This window comes from Impatiens glandulifera, chromosome 4 (genome assembly GCF_907164915.1).
Source record: "Impatiens glandulifera chromosome 4, dImpGla2.1, whole genome shotgun sequence".
NCBI lineage: Eukaryota > Viridiplantae > Streptophyta > Magnoliopsida > Ericales > Balsaminaceae > Impatiens > Impatiens glandulifera.
The window spans coordinates 25,866,187-25,880,693 of record NC_061865.1 but is presented as its reverse complement, the minus strand read 5'-3'; the positions used below and the strand labels follow the sequence as shown (position 1 = coordinate 25,880,693).

At 32.3% G+C, this 14,507-nt stretch overlaps 1 protein-coding gene across 1 annotated transcript; it reads right to left on the bottom strand.

Moving 5' to 3' along the window:
- Positions 1-12,052: 12,052 nt before the first annotated feature.
- On the bottom strand, positions 12,053-13,992 carry LOC124936892 (3-dehydrosphinganine reductase TSC10A-like). Its single transcript, XM_047477422.1, has 3 exons — positions 13,462-13,992; positions 12,629-12,776; positions 12,053-12,544 (listed from the first exon to the last, which is right to left on the bottom strand). Exons 1-3 carry the CDS (start codon positions 13,990-13,992, stop codon positions 12,246-12,248), a joined length of 978 nt encoding a protein of 325 aa, XP_047333378.1. The 3' UTR covers positions 12,053-12,245.
- Between the last annotated feature and the right edge of the window lie 515 nt (positions 13,993-14,507).

Below are 14,507 nucleotides of genomic sequence, written 5' to 3'. Positions count from 1 at the left end.
ACATCTCATTCGACTTGGTAAAAAAATTCAAAAGCATCACCCCTTTATCCTAATCATTGTATTTATCTTCGATGTTTTCTAAATTAAGGAATATCTTGACATAATTATCGGGATGCATATGCAAGTCCTTCCCTTCAGTCATTCTAAACTTGAAAAATATTTGATTGATGTAGATCCAAAACGACAATGTCATAGTCATATACAAAGACTCCAACTAAAGCCACACCTCTATTGTCGTCGTAACACTAGAAACCTCTCGCATCCCCTTATCACTAAGACTAAGAATCAATGTATTATAGGCTCTTTACAACACCTCTATCTTTTTCTCCACGTCCATTGAGGTCGGTAATTGTGATTCCCCCTTGAGTACTTTAGCAACTCCCATGTTTCTTAAGGTTTTATGTTACTGAGATGTTTTGAGAAGCGAATGCTTCTCCCTGAAAATATGCTATTTTTTTCATAAATATGAGTGCAAGATGACTTCTTTTTGACGGAGTTTCTCCCTAAATGCATACCGGTATTTAAAAAAAATAGTTTAATTAATATCATCAAGTCCTAATATGTTTCTAAAGTAAGAAAACTTAGTCCCTTGGAGTGGCTTGGTGAATATGTTAACCACTTGCTGATCGGTTGACACATATTCTTGCCGAATATGCTTCTGCGTCACATGTTCCCGAATGAAGTGATGTCGAATATCAATATTCTTGGTCCTCGATTGCAACACTAGATTGTATGTTATGGAAATGGAGCTGGTCTTATCATAGAATATCGGGGACTACTAAACTGAAATACCAAAATCCTGTAACTGTTATTGAATCTTGAGTAGTTGAGCACAGCAGCTGTCGGCTGCAATTTGCTTCTGCCGTTAAGGTTGCAACAAATGTTTGCTTCTTGCAGTACCAGGATACAAGTCGGTCACCTAAGAATTGGCAAGTACCGCTGGTACTCTTTCTGTCCACTTTATATCCTGCATAGTCTGCGTCAGAATAACTTATTACATTAAAACTAGAATCCTTTGGATACTGAAGTCCCACATTTTGAGTGCCCTTAAGATATTTTAATATTCTTTTAGCAGCAATATAATGAGATTGTTTAGAATTATCCTGATATCTTCCGCAAACTCCAACTACAAACAGGATGTCCGATCGTCTTGCTATTAGGTAAAGAAGAGAGTCAATGATTCCACGACATGCAGTGATGTCATCGAGTTTATTTCGAAGGTCCCATCTAGTTCTAATGACAAATTGATTAGCTGGTCTTGGAACTAGATGCCAGACTTTATTTCTCTTAGACTGGTTTAGTTCCTCTTGCATTGCTAAAATCCAATCTAGATCAAGTAATTCTTCATCCACCTTTTTAGGTTCAATTTGTGAAATGAATGCAGAATTTACATATTCTTCTAACATTTGATTTCTTGTCCTATTGGGTGTAGAGGGGTTACCTATGATTAGCTCAGGATGATGATTTTTATTCTATTTGAGGTTCGGTCTAGAAATACTTTCTGACCGATCGGTTATTTGATCAAGATTTGACTGACTGGTAGGTTGATCGATGTCAGACCGACCAGTTTCCTCGGCAATATCCAAAGTGTCAACTACTTGTTGTGGGACAACTTGATCTTGCTGAATTTCAGCGTTATTAACCATTTGGTCATAGACAAATCTTTGGTAGACCCAAACTTCATCTTCACTATCAGATTGGATATTAATATTTTCCAATCTGTTACAGACGTCAATGGTTATTGAGGTGTTACTTTCAACAGATTCATCAAATAAAACATGGGATGATTCTTCAACAGTAAGAGTTCTATTGTTATAAACTCTATATGTTTTAATAACTACAAAATATCCTAACATAATACCAACATCAGATTTGGCATAAAAAGAGGTCAAATAGTTTTTTCCATTGTTGTGGATATAACACTTACAGCCAAAGATCCTAAAATATCGGATATTATGAACTTTATCATGGTAAACCTCAAAAGGTGTTTTATTAAATCGTTTATTTATCATGAACCGGTTTTGAGTGTAACATGCAGTATTGATAGCTATTGCCCAAAGTTTTTGAGAAACACCTAAATCGGCTATAATGGATCGGGCAGCTTCCTTATTGAGGGTTTCTGAAACTAGACAACTCATGTCTAATACCGTATTTTCAAGATATGAAGTTAAGACTCTATTAGTGAATTTGGTGCCTCTATTACTTTTAATTCTATTAACACGTACAAATTTTTCATTTTGTACTCTATTAAGCATTTTAATTAAATTTGGAGTTGCTTGATCTTTGGAAACGAAGAAGATAACCCAGTAAATCTAGAACAGTCATCAATAATTACTAAGGTGTAGTTCATTCCTCCGAAACTGGTTACTCTAACCGAACCGAAGAGATCCATATATAAAAGCTCTAAATATCTTTTAGATTGAATGTCCTTTACTTTTGAAAGTTGACTTGATTTGTTTGCCCATTTGGCAAGCAGAGAAAACCTTGTCTTTTGAAAACTTCATATTACGAATACCTTGAACTAACTCTTTAGTACATATAAAGTTGATTGTTTTAAAATTCAAATGATTTAATCTTTTATGCCACAGCCAGTTTTGGTCGCTTTTAGCAATCATGCAGATAGGGTAATCGAATTTATTTTTCAAGTTACTTTATAAATGTTTCCTATCCTATGCCCTGTCAACAAGGTACTTCCCTATTGATTCTTAACTAGACATGGTTATTTATGAAATTCAACAGTGTATCCTATATCACATATTTGACTTATGCTAAGCAAGTTAAAATATAGATTTTCAACAAATAGGACATTGTTTATAGTTAGGTTGCCATGGACAATCTTACCCTTGCTCACAGTCTTACCCTTAGAGTTGTCACTGAAAATGATCTTTAAACCAGATTCTTTTACAATATCGGTTAACAGCTTGCTGTTTCTTGTCATGTGTCTTGAACATCCGCTATCTAGGTACCATTCCGAATCTTTCAAACATTTGACTTATTTACCCTGCAAATTACAACTATTTACACTTTTTGGTAACCACATTTAATTGGTTCCACATTTTTTGGTACCCACATTTAATGGTTAATTTTAAGATTTAAATTTAAATATTTTCAATAAAAAGTTATTAATAAATTAAATTCAGCAAAAGAAAAAAAAACTTTAACCATGTTAGTATTGAATTTCTATTAACAATTTCATTTAAAGAAATTAAATCGTAAATGAAATAACTCAAACCAAAATAGGAAATTAAAATTTATAAATAAAATTAAGTTATGGCAAAATAAGAGATGAGGTTACAGTGAGCTTTAGTGTTTCCTAAAATGATAGAAGCTTTTTAACCGGTAAGAAACTCTCAAACAACATCACACACGAAAATGAAAACAAAAATTGTGAATATGATTTAAGCCTTTTGCCTTTTTCTCTCTCTCTTCTGGTACTACTTTGATGCCTCATATTTATAGTGGTCTCTTGCATGATGTAATTTGTTGAAATTTTTTGCACCACTGCTAGTTTTACTCGGTCATTTAGGATTTTTGTGGCATTAAAAAATCCTCCCTTTTTCTATCATTATTTTCCTTAATTCATGAAAAGAAACAAATAAATCAAAATTAATATTTATTAACTTTATTTATCCTATTTATCCTATTTATTTGCACAAATAAATTGATATTAATATATAATATATGAGAAATGATTAGGTGAGGGAATTTAGTGAGGGAATTTGGTGAGGGAATGATGTGGCATAATCTTATTCGCTGAAAAAATCAAATAATTTCTCTCTTTTCTCTCTTTCCTCTCACTTTTACATTTTTCAACCAATAAAGGTGATGCCACGTCATTCCCTCACCAAATTCCCTCACTAAATTCCCTTACTCTATCACTCCTCATAATATATATATATATATATATATATATTCACTTATTTATTTTCTTATTTATTTTAGCATATAAAATAAAATAATATTTTTAATAATAAATTAAATCATTTAAAATTCAACATATTTATAAAACTATTATTTATTTTATTTGGTAGGCTCCATATTTATTTAAAATATAAATTTGGGGAACAAAAATGAGTGTGTACAACGTTATACATAGTATTTCATGTAAAACACGTTTTATAACAGAGAGATGTCCTCCTTATAGGAGAGTTGATGTACATCGCTCTCTCGTGAATCAATTCACACCTTCGTGTGAAACTAGTCACAAGTTTTTGTGAAGTGTTAGTTTAAAGTTATTTTTTTTTTGTAAAAAGACTAAGTCTTTTGTACATCAGCTCTCGTGTGAAGTGCGCTTTACACGAGGGAGCTGTATAATTATCGTGTAAAGCACCCTTTACACAATAATTGTTGGACAATTCTCTCCTTAAAGCGCTTTACACAAATACACTTTATTTCGAGGATATTAAGGAGAATATAAAGTTATGTATTTTTTTTTTTAGGAAAAAGTGTATTAATATGTGAACCAAATTAAATTGGACTCATTTAAAGGTAATTAATTTTGAAGATTGAATATTATTATTTGGTTTATTTACTACTTATTATTACTATTATTACATATATCCACACTACTTAATTATGAATTTTATATATAATAAAGTGAGTCAAAATTGGCAATGTGAAATATAATAACTTTAATATTTGTACATTGTTAGGTGTTAGTTATAAATGATATTTCACAAATAGTATGATACATTTAGAGAATTGTTACATTTCCATAACTTTCTTGCAACTCGCATGGATGTTTGTCTTCAATTTGTTCATGTCCTTATCGAGGATATACACAAGGTAATTTAATTTGATCATCTTCAGTACTTTCTTGGCATTTTAAGGTATGGTGTCACAAATTCATCTCTTGCTCTATCCTGTATATGCCTCCATATGCCTCATGCAGTACACTATACATAAAACAACATTTCTGTTATCCTAACATGGCATTGTCAAGACCTCTATTTTGAATGTTGAGACTTTATCAATAAGCGAGGAGTTATTGAGCCTCAAGAATGTGAAAAACTTGTTCTTCTATTTACAATGATCAAATATTGAATTCATATTTTTAATCACTAATATCTCATTTGTTACCAGCCTCTTATCCCTCAACAAACATACCATAAATCCCAAGGTTATCAACCTCTTATTTCTTGACAAGTCAATCACTATCATTCTTTCACACGCCTATTATTCCTCGAAAAACCAACCATAAATCTCAATCACACTTTCAAATATCTTTTATTCGTTGGCAAATTAACTACCAATCACAATCACACTTTCACACGCCTTTTATCCTTCGGTAAACCACCTACTAATATCTCATTTGTTACTGGCATATTATCCCTCCTAAAACCATCCTTCAATCCCAATGTTATTGACCTATTATTTCTTGACAAACTAATCACAATCATACTTTCACATGACTCTTATCCCTTGAAAAATCAACCATCAATCACAGTCACACTTTCACGTGTCTCTTATCATTCGAAAAATAAACCACCAATCATAATCACACTTTCACACGTCTCTTATCATTCGACAAACCACCCACAAATCTCAATAGAAATCTAATCTCGTGACCTCATGATCATTTGTTGTCAGCCTCTTATCCCTCGATGAACCATATTAGAATCACATATTTCTTATCTATTGGCAAACACCAACAATCTCAATCAACCTTTAATCTCATGACCTCACACTTTGGTCAATCAAATTTCTGATTCATATATTTTTAATCACCAATATCTTATTTGTTATCGGTTTCTTATCCCTCAACAAACCAACCACTAATCTCAATATTACCGACATCTTATTTCACAATAAACCAATCACCAATCTCAATCAACATTTAACCTAAACCCTTACACTTCTGTCAGTCAAATATCTGATTGATATATATAATTAACCATCAATATATCATTTGTTACTGGCTTCTTATACCACAAGAAATCAACCCCCAATCTCGCATTTAATCTCTTGACATCACACTTTGGTCAATTAAATATCTGATTCATATATTTTTAACCCACAATATCTCATTTGTTATCGACTTCTTATCCTCAACAAATCAACCACAAATCTCAATATTACCGTTATCTTATTTCATGACAAACTAACCATCAATCTCAATCAATTTTTAACCTCACACTTCAGTTGATCAAATATCTTATTCATATATTTTTAACCATCAATATCTCATTTGTTACCGTTTTTTATCTCTCAAAAAACCAACCATCAATCCAAACTAATGTTACCAACCATTTATTTCTCGACAATCCAACCACCAATCTCATTCGAGCTCTCATCTTGTAAGCATTTTGATCCCCTAACCATCTAATCATTTTTATCCTCACTTCCGCAAATCAGCATTGTTATTCAAATATTTAACCACAATTGTTTCTTCATATGAATTTTGGTAATAGGTTAAAAGTTGTGTCTAGTGGGATTTGAACATTAGTCTTTATTATGTATCATGTATACTTCCACTTAATATTTTTTATTTTTATTTATAATTTTATGTATGAATATATAATTTATATGACTATTAATTCAAAAAAATCACTAAATTCACATTAAAAAATCTCATTCTCTAACATTTGTACCATGTACACTTAACCACTAGACCACTTAATATTGTTGATTTATATTTATAATTTTATGTATGAATATATAATTTACATGAATATTAATTAAAAAAATCACTAAATTCACATTAAAAAAATCTCCTTCTCTAACATTAAAAAAACCAAACTGATAAGAATTAACAATAAAAAAAAGTTAGAATGTTGAAAAATTGTCTCTATATGTACATAAAATTATTTGGTTGAATTTGAAAAATAAGAGTGATGTAGATTAGTTGAATTTGAAACATAATCGGTTATATTCTTACACTTACAAGTTTAAGACTTATATATGTCATTTTATTTTTTTAATAAATTATTCCAATTTTATGAGCGGAAATTATTCACATCTCGTCAATCTAGTCAACTGATAAACTTTGTTTAAGCATTATTTTTTTTTTTGGGGGGGGGGGAACTACTTAGTGTCATTTCATTAAAAAATCCCAAAAAAGGAAAAAAAAAATACAAAAATTTAAGATTAGATCTAGACAATTTCTATATTTGACAATTAAACAATAATAGAATTACAGACAACAACAATATAGAGTCTATAGAGTTTTTACTTTGATTTTACTTGTGACTTTCTCAAACGAAATATCATATATCTGACAGAGCTTTCTATTCTCTTTATTCATTTCGATTCCTCTCCAAGATTGAATGAGTGCATTTCCATATGAAGTTATATCTCCCAAAATATCTTCAGCAATTCTACTTCTTCCACTGTGAGTTCTTGAATTTCTTTCTTTTATTATAGATTACTACTCCACAGTAGTATTTCAGCATATTTACATATAAGGATCTTCCTTTTGCTTTATTCTTCATCCACTCTTGGATTTCTTCCTATGTTCTTGGAAAGTTGTTGATGTTCATGTTTGCAGCATACCTCCTCCAGATTTGTATTACAAAAGAATATTCCCCAAATAAATGGTTTATGCTTTCCTCAACTCCCGAACATAGGACACAATTGATATTAGGAATGTTTATGTATTTTTGAATTCTGTGTTTTGTTGTCAACCTTTTCCTGTATACCAGTTAGAAAATAAATTGGTGACGAGGAATAATCTTTGGAGACCATACCACATTATGCCATTCTACCTCTTTTCTTCTTGTTCTAAACATTTCCCATGTCTTTCTTGTAATAACTTCTCGTTGCTTTCTGTTTTCCAACATATTTCATCATTTCTTTCATTGAGTTGCTTCTGCCTCATTAGGTTTCGGATTCTATCACCTTCTGAAATACGCCTTAGAAGTGAATTACATTTACCTTCATAGACGTCTCTAAATGAGTACTTAATATTTTCTTTTCTAACTCTGTTTCCTCGCATTTCTTCTTTGAATATAATGAGAATATTATCTAGCCATGGATCATGCCAGAATAGTACCCTTCTTCCATTTTCAATTTTGGTTTGCACTATTTAAAATGCATCTTTTCTTGTTTTTATGATCTTCTTGAATGACCATGCCATTCTTTCATTGATATTTCGTGTCCAGATACTCTTCTCTTCTTTCATAAATCTTGTATGCACCCATTTGACCCACAAGGAGTCCGCCTTTTACTCCAACTACCATAAGCTCATGATGGTGAGGGCATTATTATATATATAACTTAATATTTTTATGAATTAAATATTTTATAAATTTTATAGTTTACTGATTATACTAATATTTTAGTCAATTCGTTTATGATTATATGAGATATATACCAGTCCTTGTTAATAAACACTATTCTTTAAACTTTTAGTTTAATTTATATTACTAACTTATTAGTTTTTTAAATTAAATATTTTCTAAATTATATAGTTTATCTTTACCTTAGTTAGATGTTTAAAATTAGGAAAGTTTTAAATATATATATATATATAATATAAATAGACGAAAGTTAAAACCTTGCTGCTTTTCTAGCTGAATCCACCAAAGGTGGTTACACGAATACTGGTATCCAGTATTCACAATACTTAACGTTCGACTATATTATAGCTTATAAAGAGAATTTGAAGAGAGACAAGGAAATTTTACAACGTATAGAAATGTCTGTCAAGCAATTATAATACTTAACTTTAATTTAAAGTTACACAATGTCCAAAACGTCAAAACAGTGGCCAAATAGGACTAAACAGGAACACAAAATTAAAGTATCATTTTATAAAAGGGCTTGACACTTCATATGCAACCTTGATGTCCATTCAAACTTCTAAGATAAGCTATAATTATTTATTAATTACTTTTTTTTAAGTAGGGTAGTTAGCCGACATGATCAACACATAATGAGATTAGCCTATTAGGCTAAACATAAAAGCATAAAATAAATACGTAGAAAAATAAAAACGTACCCGGAATCGAAGACTGAACACAACGAAGTTCACACTTTTATTGATCAAACTTGAAATATATTACAAGAGAGTGGGAGTGAGAGTGAGAGTGAGAGAAAGAGAGTAAAATAGAGACTGGAGGGTCATTTTCGCCTCCCCTACCAAACGAAAATGAACAGCTATTTAAAGGAAAATATTTTACAAAAGTTAAAAAATGAACAGTGTCTCCCGGGATTCCCGGGATAAGTTATTCTGTACATTGCGGATCTTGTCTCTATCTTCCACATATTGAGGATCTTGTTTCCCGTTTAAATTTTAAAGTGACTGGATGATGATGATCCAACTTCTTTCCTCGATATTTTTTCAACCAAAGTATCTTTGATTGCTTCAAAAATGTCTTTAATTCCGACATCACTTTGGACGTCCTGTAGATAATCAGATGCCATAGTTGAATCTAATTTGTTTGATTTATTATCATCTTCGAATTTAGACATAAAGTCTTTTTTCATTTCTTCAATGTATACAGATATCATCTGCTCTTTTGATAAGTTCTCTGACCTCATTCTGAACTTTTTTGAGATATAATCAAAAGGGGAAGGAGCTTCAACTACTTGTCGTTTTTCTTTATAAAGGTTTATTTGTTGGTGTAGGAGGTCCATTGTCTCCTTCCTGAATCGCTCATTTGTTTCCTAATCGATCCTCATCATTATATCCCAAAATTTATAATGGGATGATCTAAACAGACATGGAATGCATGTTTTGGTATAACCAAATTCGGGTATCCATTTCCAAATCCTTGGAATGGAAAATTCTGTAAAAAAAATAATGAAGCTATTCCTTCAATATATAAATTTGCATCTTATTTTTTAGAAGCTCGGGGAGATATCACTCCATTTATCAAAGAGGACCTTAATTTCCTCTGGTAAAACCTTTGAGTTAGGACCAAAACAGTAAAACCAGTTTATGAACCAGTGGGGAATATCTCCTTTATAAACATCCACGCATACCTTGATTAACCAGGAATGTTTATATTTATTATTCTCGTAATTTAGTGCCTTAGTGAAGTCATCACAGTAATCCCAATAATTAAATTTGATTGTCGTTGTTTTATTAAACGACAATTCTCTTTCTTTCATTGGGGATATTCCATAGTCTTCTAAGGATATTGTCTTTTTTATTATCATTGTGCTGAAACTATAAATTTCTTTATTTGCGTCAAAGAAATATGATATTTCACATGATCCGCTTTGAATAAGTCCTCGATGGTGTGGATGTATTATCCAAATACCTCTACATTATTGTCCAGGGCTCATTTTTCAATTTGAGGTCTTTTTATTCTAAGAGAAATATAATTTCTTTATATTCATTTCTCATGAATCCAATATTATTGGATTCTGTTTCATCATCTCCTAGTATTCTGGTGTATGTGAGATTGTCTTTTTGGCTCTCAGGATTTTTGGAGAGATCCATTGCTATCAGCTTCTGTTTATATATTGAGATATAATCTTTGGTGTTCTACCTCGGCCTCTTCCTATGAGAGAGGAGGGTCCCCTTCCTCTATTAGAGAAAGGTTCATGACCTCTTGTGCTTATTCCTATAAATTTAAAAATTCACGACTTAAGAAATCAGGAAGATTATTATCTATCCTTTTTTATATACTATTTCAAAATCAAATGGGGCTAAATGACATTGCCATCTAGCGAACATTTGTTTTGATACATCATGTTTAAAGTCTTTTTGGAACATAAATTTAGTTGTATTGCAGTCTGTTCATATAATAAATTTTTGTTTTGATACTAGTCTTCACAATAAACTAGTATCAAAGGGAGGTTGGTCTAAGACGGTCGCGGTTCGATTTCTTTGACTTAAGATGGGGTCGACTTCTAAGGTGGATATCGAGAAGTTCGATGGGACGAAGGATTTTAGGTTATGGAAGATAAAGATGAGGACACACTTAGGCAACATGGGAGTCACTAAAGCACTCGAGGGGAATCGAAATTACCTAGCTAGATGGACGCGGAGAAAAAGATGGAGGTGTTGGAAAGGGCCTATAACACCTTAATTCTTAGTCTCATTGATAAGGTATTGCGAGAGGTTGCTAGTTCCACGACGGCAATAGAGGTGTGGCTTCATTTGAAATCTATGTATATGACTAAGACAATGTCGTCTCAAATCCACATCAAGTAGAGATTCTTCAAGTTTAGAATGACTGAGGGGAATGATTTGCAGACGCATATCGACGATTATGTCAAGATTCTCGATTTAGAAAACATTGGGGAGAAGTACAAGGATGAAGATAAGGCGCTGATGCTTTTGAATTCTTTACTGAAGTCGTATGAGACTTTCTTAGACAAACTCGAGCATGGGAGGGAGGAGCTTACCCTCAATGATGTAATGAGTGTGTTGAAATCATAGGACCAAAAGAAGAAGATTGAAAAGAGCAATGTGAATGGAGATGGACTCTTGGTACGAGGGAGAACCGAGAAAAAAGACAATAAAAGCAAAGAATAAATAGAATAACGACACAAGAGTTTTACCAAGGTTCGGACCAACAATGTCCTACGTCCTGCTTTCGGATAATCTATTCAATAGAGTTATAATTACAAATTTTAATTCTCTGCATGTTCTAGGTTTTAGTTTCACCGCACTCTACAACTCGTTAATATTGTAAATATATATAGACTTTTAGAATTTATAATTAGGAAAGAATTATTTTGTTTCCATATAATATAATATATATGGATTCTTTCCTTCTTTAGAAATATATCATTAAGGCATATTAAATTGGGCCTCAAAAATCTAGGCACAATTCCACAAATTGAATAAAAATAAATTGGATTGAATTGGTTATGAAAATTCTTAAGGGTGAGTTTTATATATATTAAGCAACTATATATATATCACCTTTAGTTAGTATTGAAAATCTTTCATAAAATTAAGCAACTATAGTTACGATATTAATTTTCCTTTGATATTACTCTTTTATACTAGTCAACTATCTAACTTTAACATGCATTAAAGAAAAACAAATCATCATTTATTCATACTAAGTTAGCATTAAAATACAATTATCAGAAGTATCATTTGAAAATATATTGAACACACTAGAATTTGAATTAAAATCAGTTACATGCAGTCTACATGTATAGGAATTAACCCATTATTATTCAAGGAGTATTCTTCTTTTATTGTATTATTAACCCCACTTGCCTTAACTCTATTCATTCTCTTATCACTCACGGTTACAAGATCTGAATATAAAAGGAAATAAGGTTACAATTATTGTCTTGGGCATATCTCACTATCATGTTAGTTACTTACTTTTTCTTCAATAGTTATTATTTTGGGCATGCCACTTTAATATGGTTTGGTACCATTTCCACTGAAAGCACAGTCCTACCAGGCGCAATATGCTTGCAAATGCCACCTCAACAAATGCCATTATATAGGATCTTTGAGGAGAAAAACCAGCACTTCCTACCCCCAACAACCATCCCTCAAAGCTGCAAATTACACTGAATTTTGCAGATTTTATACCTTCCAACGAGATCTTAGCCACTTCACCAGCTTCGACTACACCAAATGAAGCTCCAATAATCTTATTTAGAGATGGCCTAATCTTATTATCTGCATATCATTAACCAAAATTACATACAACTCATCATAGAAAATCAATTAGGAAATTATGATTATAAATATTTGGTTTCATACGTTCTACCAAACCAGGTGTATCAGTATATGGAGGATATATGAGAGTTATATGAATGTTATCTGCAATAAGTTCTTGCTGTAATGCTTCTGCCATTCCTTGTAGACCAAACTTACTCGCTGAATAAGCACTGTAACCATAAATGCCTATCTGTTACAAGATTCAAATTTCAGTTGAATTAGTTCATGAGTAGAAATAGAAACATTAACTATTGGCCGCAATGGGTACCCGTCGCCTTCCACCATGGTCAGGTCAGGTCAGGTCGGGTCATCTAATTCATGATTTTGGGTTGGGTACCAATTATTACTCGTGAGTACCAAACCGAAAAAATAGGGACCATGTATTTTTTTCTCAAAACATTATTTTTAGTATCTTCTTACTTTTTTTTTAATATTTCTTCTCTAATCTAACTAGGATAAATTAGGGAGCCGACATAATAATATTAATGAAATATTTATTTAGTTAATAGTTACAATGTCATTTAGAAAATGTTTATTAATAAATCAAATGAATCCGTAAAAAAAAATGTTAATTTATAAAATAAATGTGTCGTTTTAAAACAAACGGGTGATTACAAAAATCGGTTCCTAGAAATCGGGTTTAGATCAGGTCGATTACCCATTGGTTCGAAACCGATAATTTCAGGACAGGTTCGGTTCGTCACCTGAGACCCGAAATTTTGCCATGGATTTAACGACGACTAATAACAGTGGTATTAAAAAACATTCACTTATGGGAGATCAACCACAATTTGTCTGTATTAATGAATTAGCGACGATGTTTTTATTTCCGTCGTTAATGTATAACAACTAGAAATCAAGCAAAGTTATATTACCTGACCAGCTAGTGACGACATAATTGCAATTGAGACCGGTCCTTTGTCCTTTCGAGCTTTCATTCCAGGCAAAACTGTCATGATAAGATTAAATGTACCGATGAGATTAACATCAATAATAAACTTAACCTCTTCTAAATTAAGATTCTCTAGTTCTCGCGCCACATAAAATCCTTGGTTGCAAATCAGAACATCGATAGGTCCAGCCTCATCTACTGCCTTCCTCAAAGCTTCCACGTCGCAAACATCCGCACTGAAGATGGAGACATCAATACCAGTGGCTAGACGGATTAAATCCCTCGCGTCTTCAAGCTTTTTCTGACTTCGAGCTAGAATGGAGACTCGCGCTCCTTCTATGGTGGCTCGTTTGGCCAGCTCGAGCCCAATGCCACTAGAACCTCCGGTGATGAACACATGGCGGCCCTTGATTGGGACCTTCACAGGGTGGGGACGAACAATTAAAAAGAGGAAGAGTATGAGGGAGAGGAAGAAAATTAGGAAGAGGAAAGAAAGGAACACCAAAGATGCCATTTTTGAATACACCTATTGATGAGAAGTCCACTTCAATTACTAAACTGATCAAGAGGTTTCAAAACTTCAATTTTATCCATGACAAATAATTATAGGAGGAAAGGAGTTTTTAAAGAAGATAATATATCTCATTTAACCCCCATAACTTACACCAAATGTTAGATCTATTCCCTCAACTTACAATAGATTCATTTTGCTTCATGGATATTTATAGAAATTGTTCATTTAGTTCTCGTTATCATTCTTTGACCAACTCCGTTAAGAAGATAATAGAGGTAGGCAGGGGCGGAGCCAAGTACAAGCCGGCCCGGGTAGTTTTAAACAACTTGTATGTATTTTATCAATAACGACGGTAAATTACCGTCGTTATTGGTTATTTTCCGTTGTTAAAAGGCATTGATGACAGCAAGCTATAAAACTAGCCCGGATAGATTTTTTTAATAAAAAATTAGCCCGGGTAGGTTTCAAATCCTGGCTCCGCCCATGGAGGTAGGGATGAGTGGTTCCAAAGCATG

Coding starts and splice junctions, on each gene's coding strand:
- LOC124936892 (XM_047477422.1), bottom strand. CDS start 13,992: ATGGCATCTTTGGTGTTCCTTTCTTTCCTCTTCCTAATTTTCTTCCTC. Junction 12,777..13,461: donor TGTCGTCACTAGCTGGTCAG/GTAATATAACTT, acceptor ATCTTGTAACAG/ATAGGCATTTATGGTTACAG. Junction 12,545..12,628: donor TACACCTGGTTTGGTAGAAC/GTATGAAACCAA, acceptor AATGATATGCAG/ATAATAAGATTAGGCCATCT.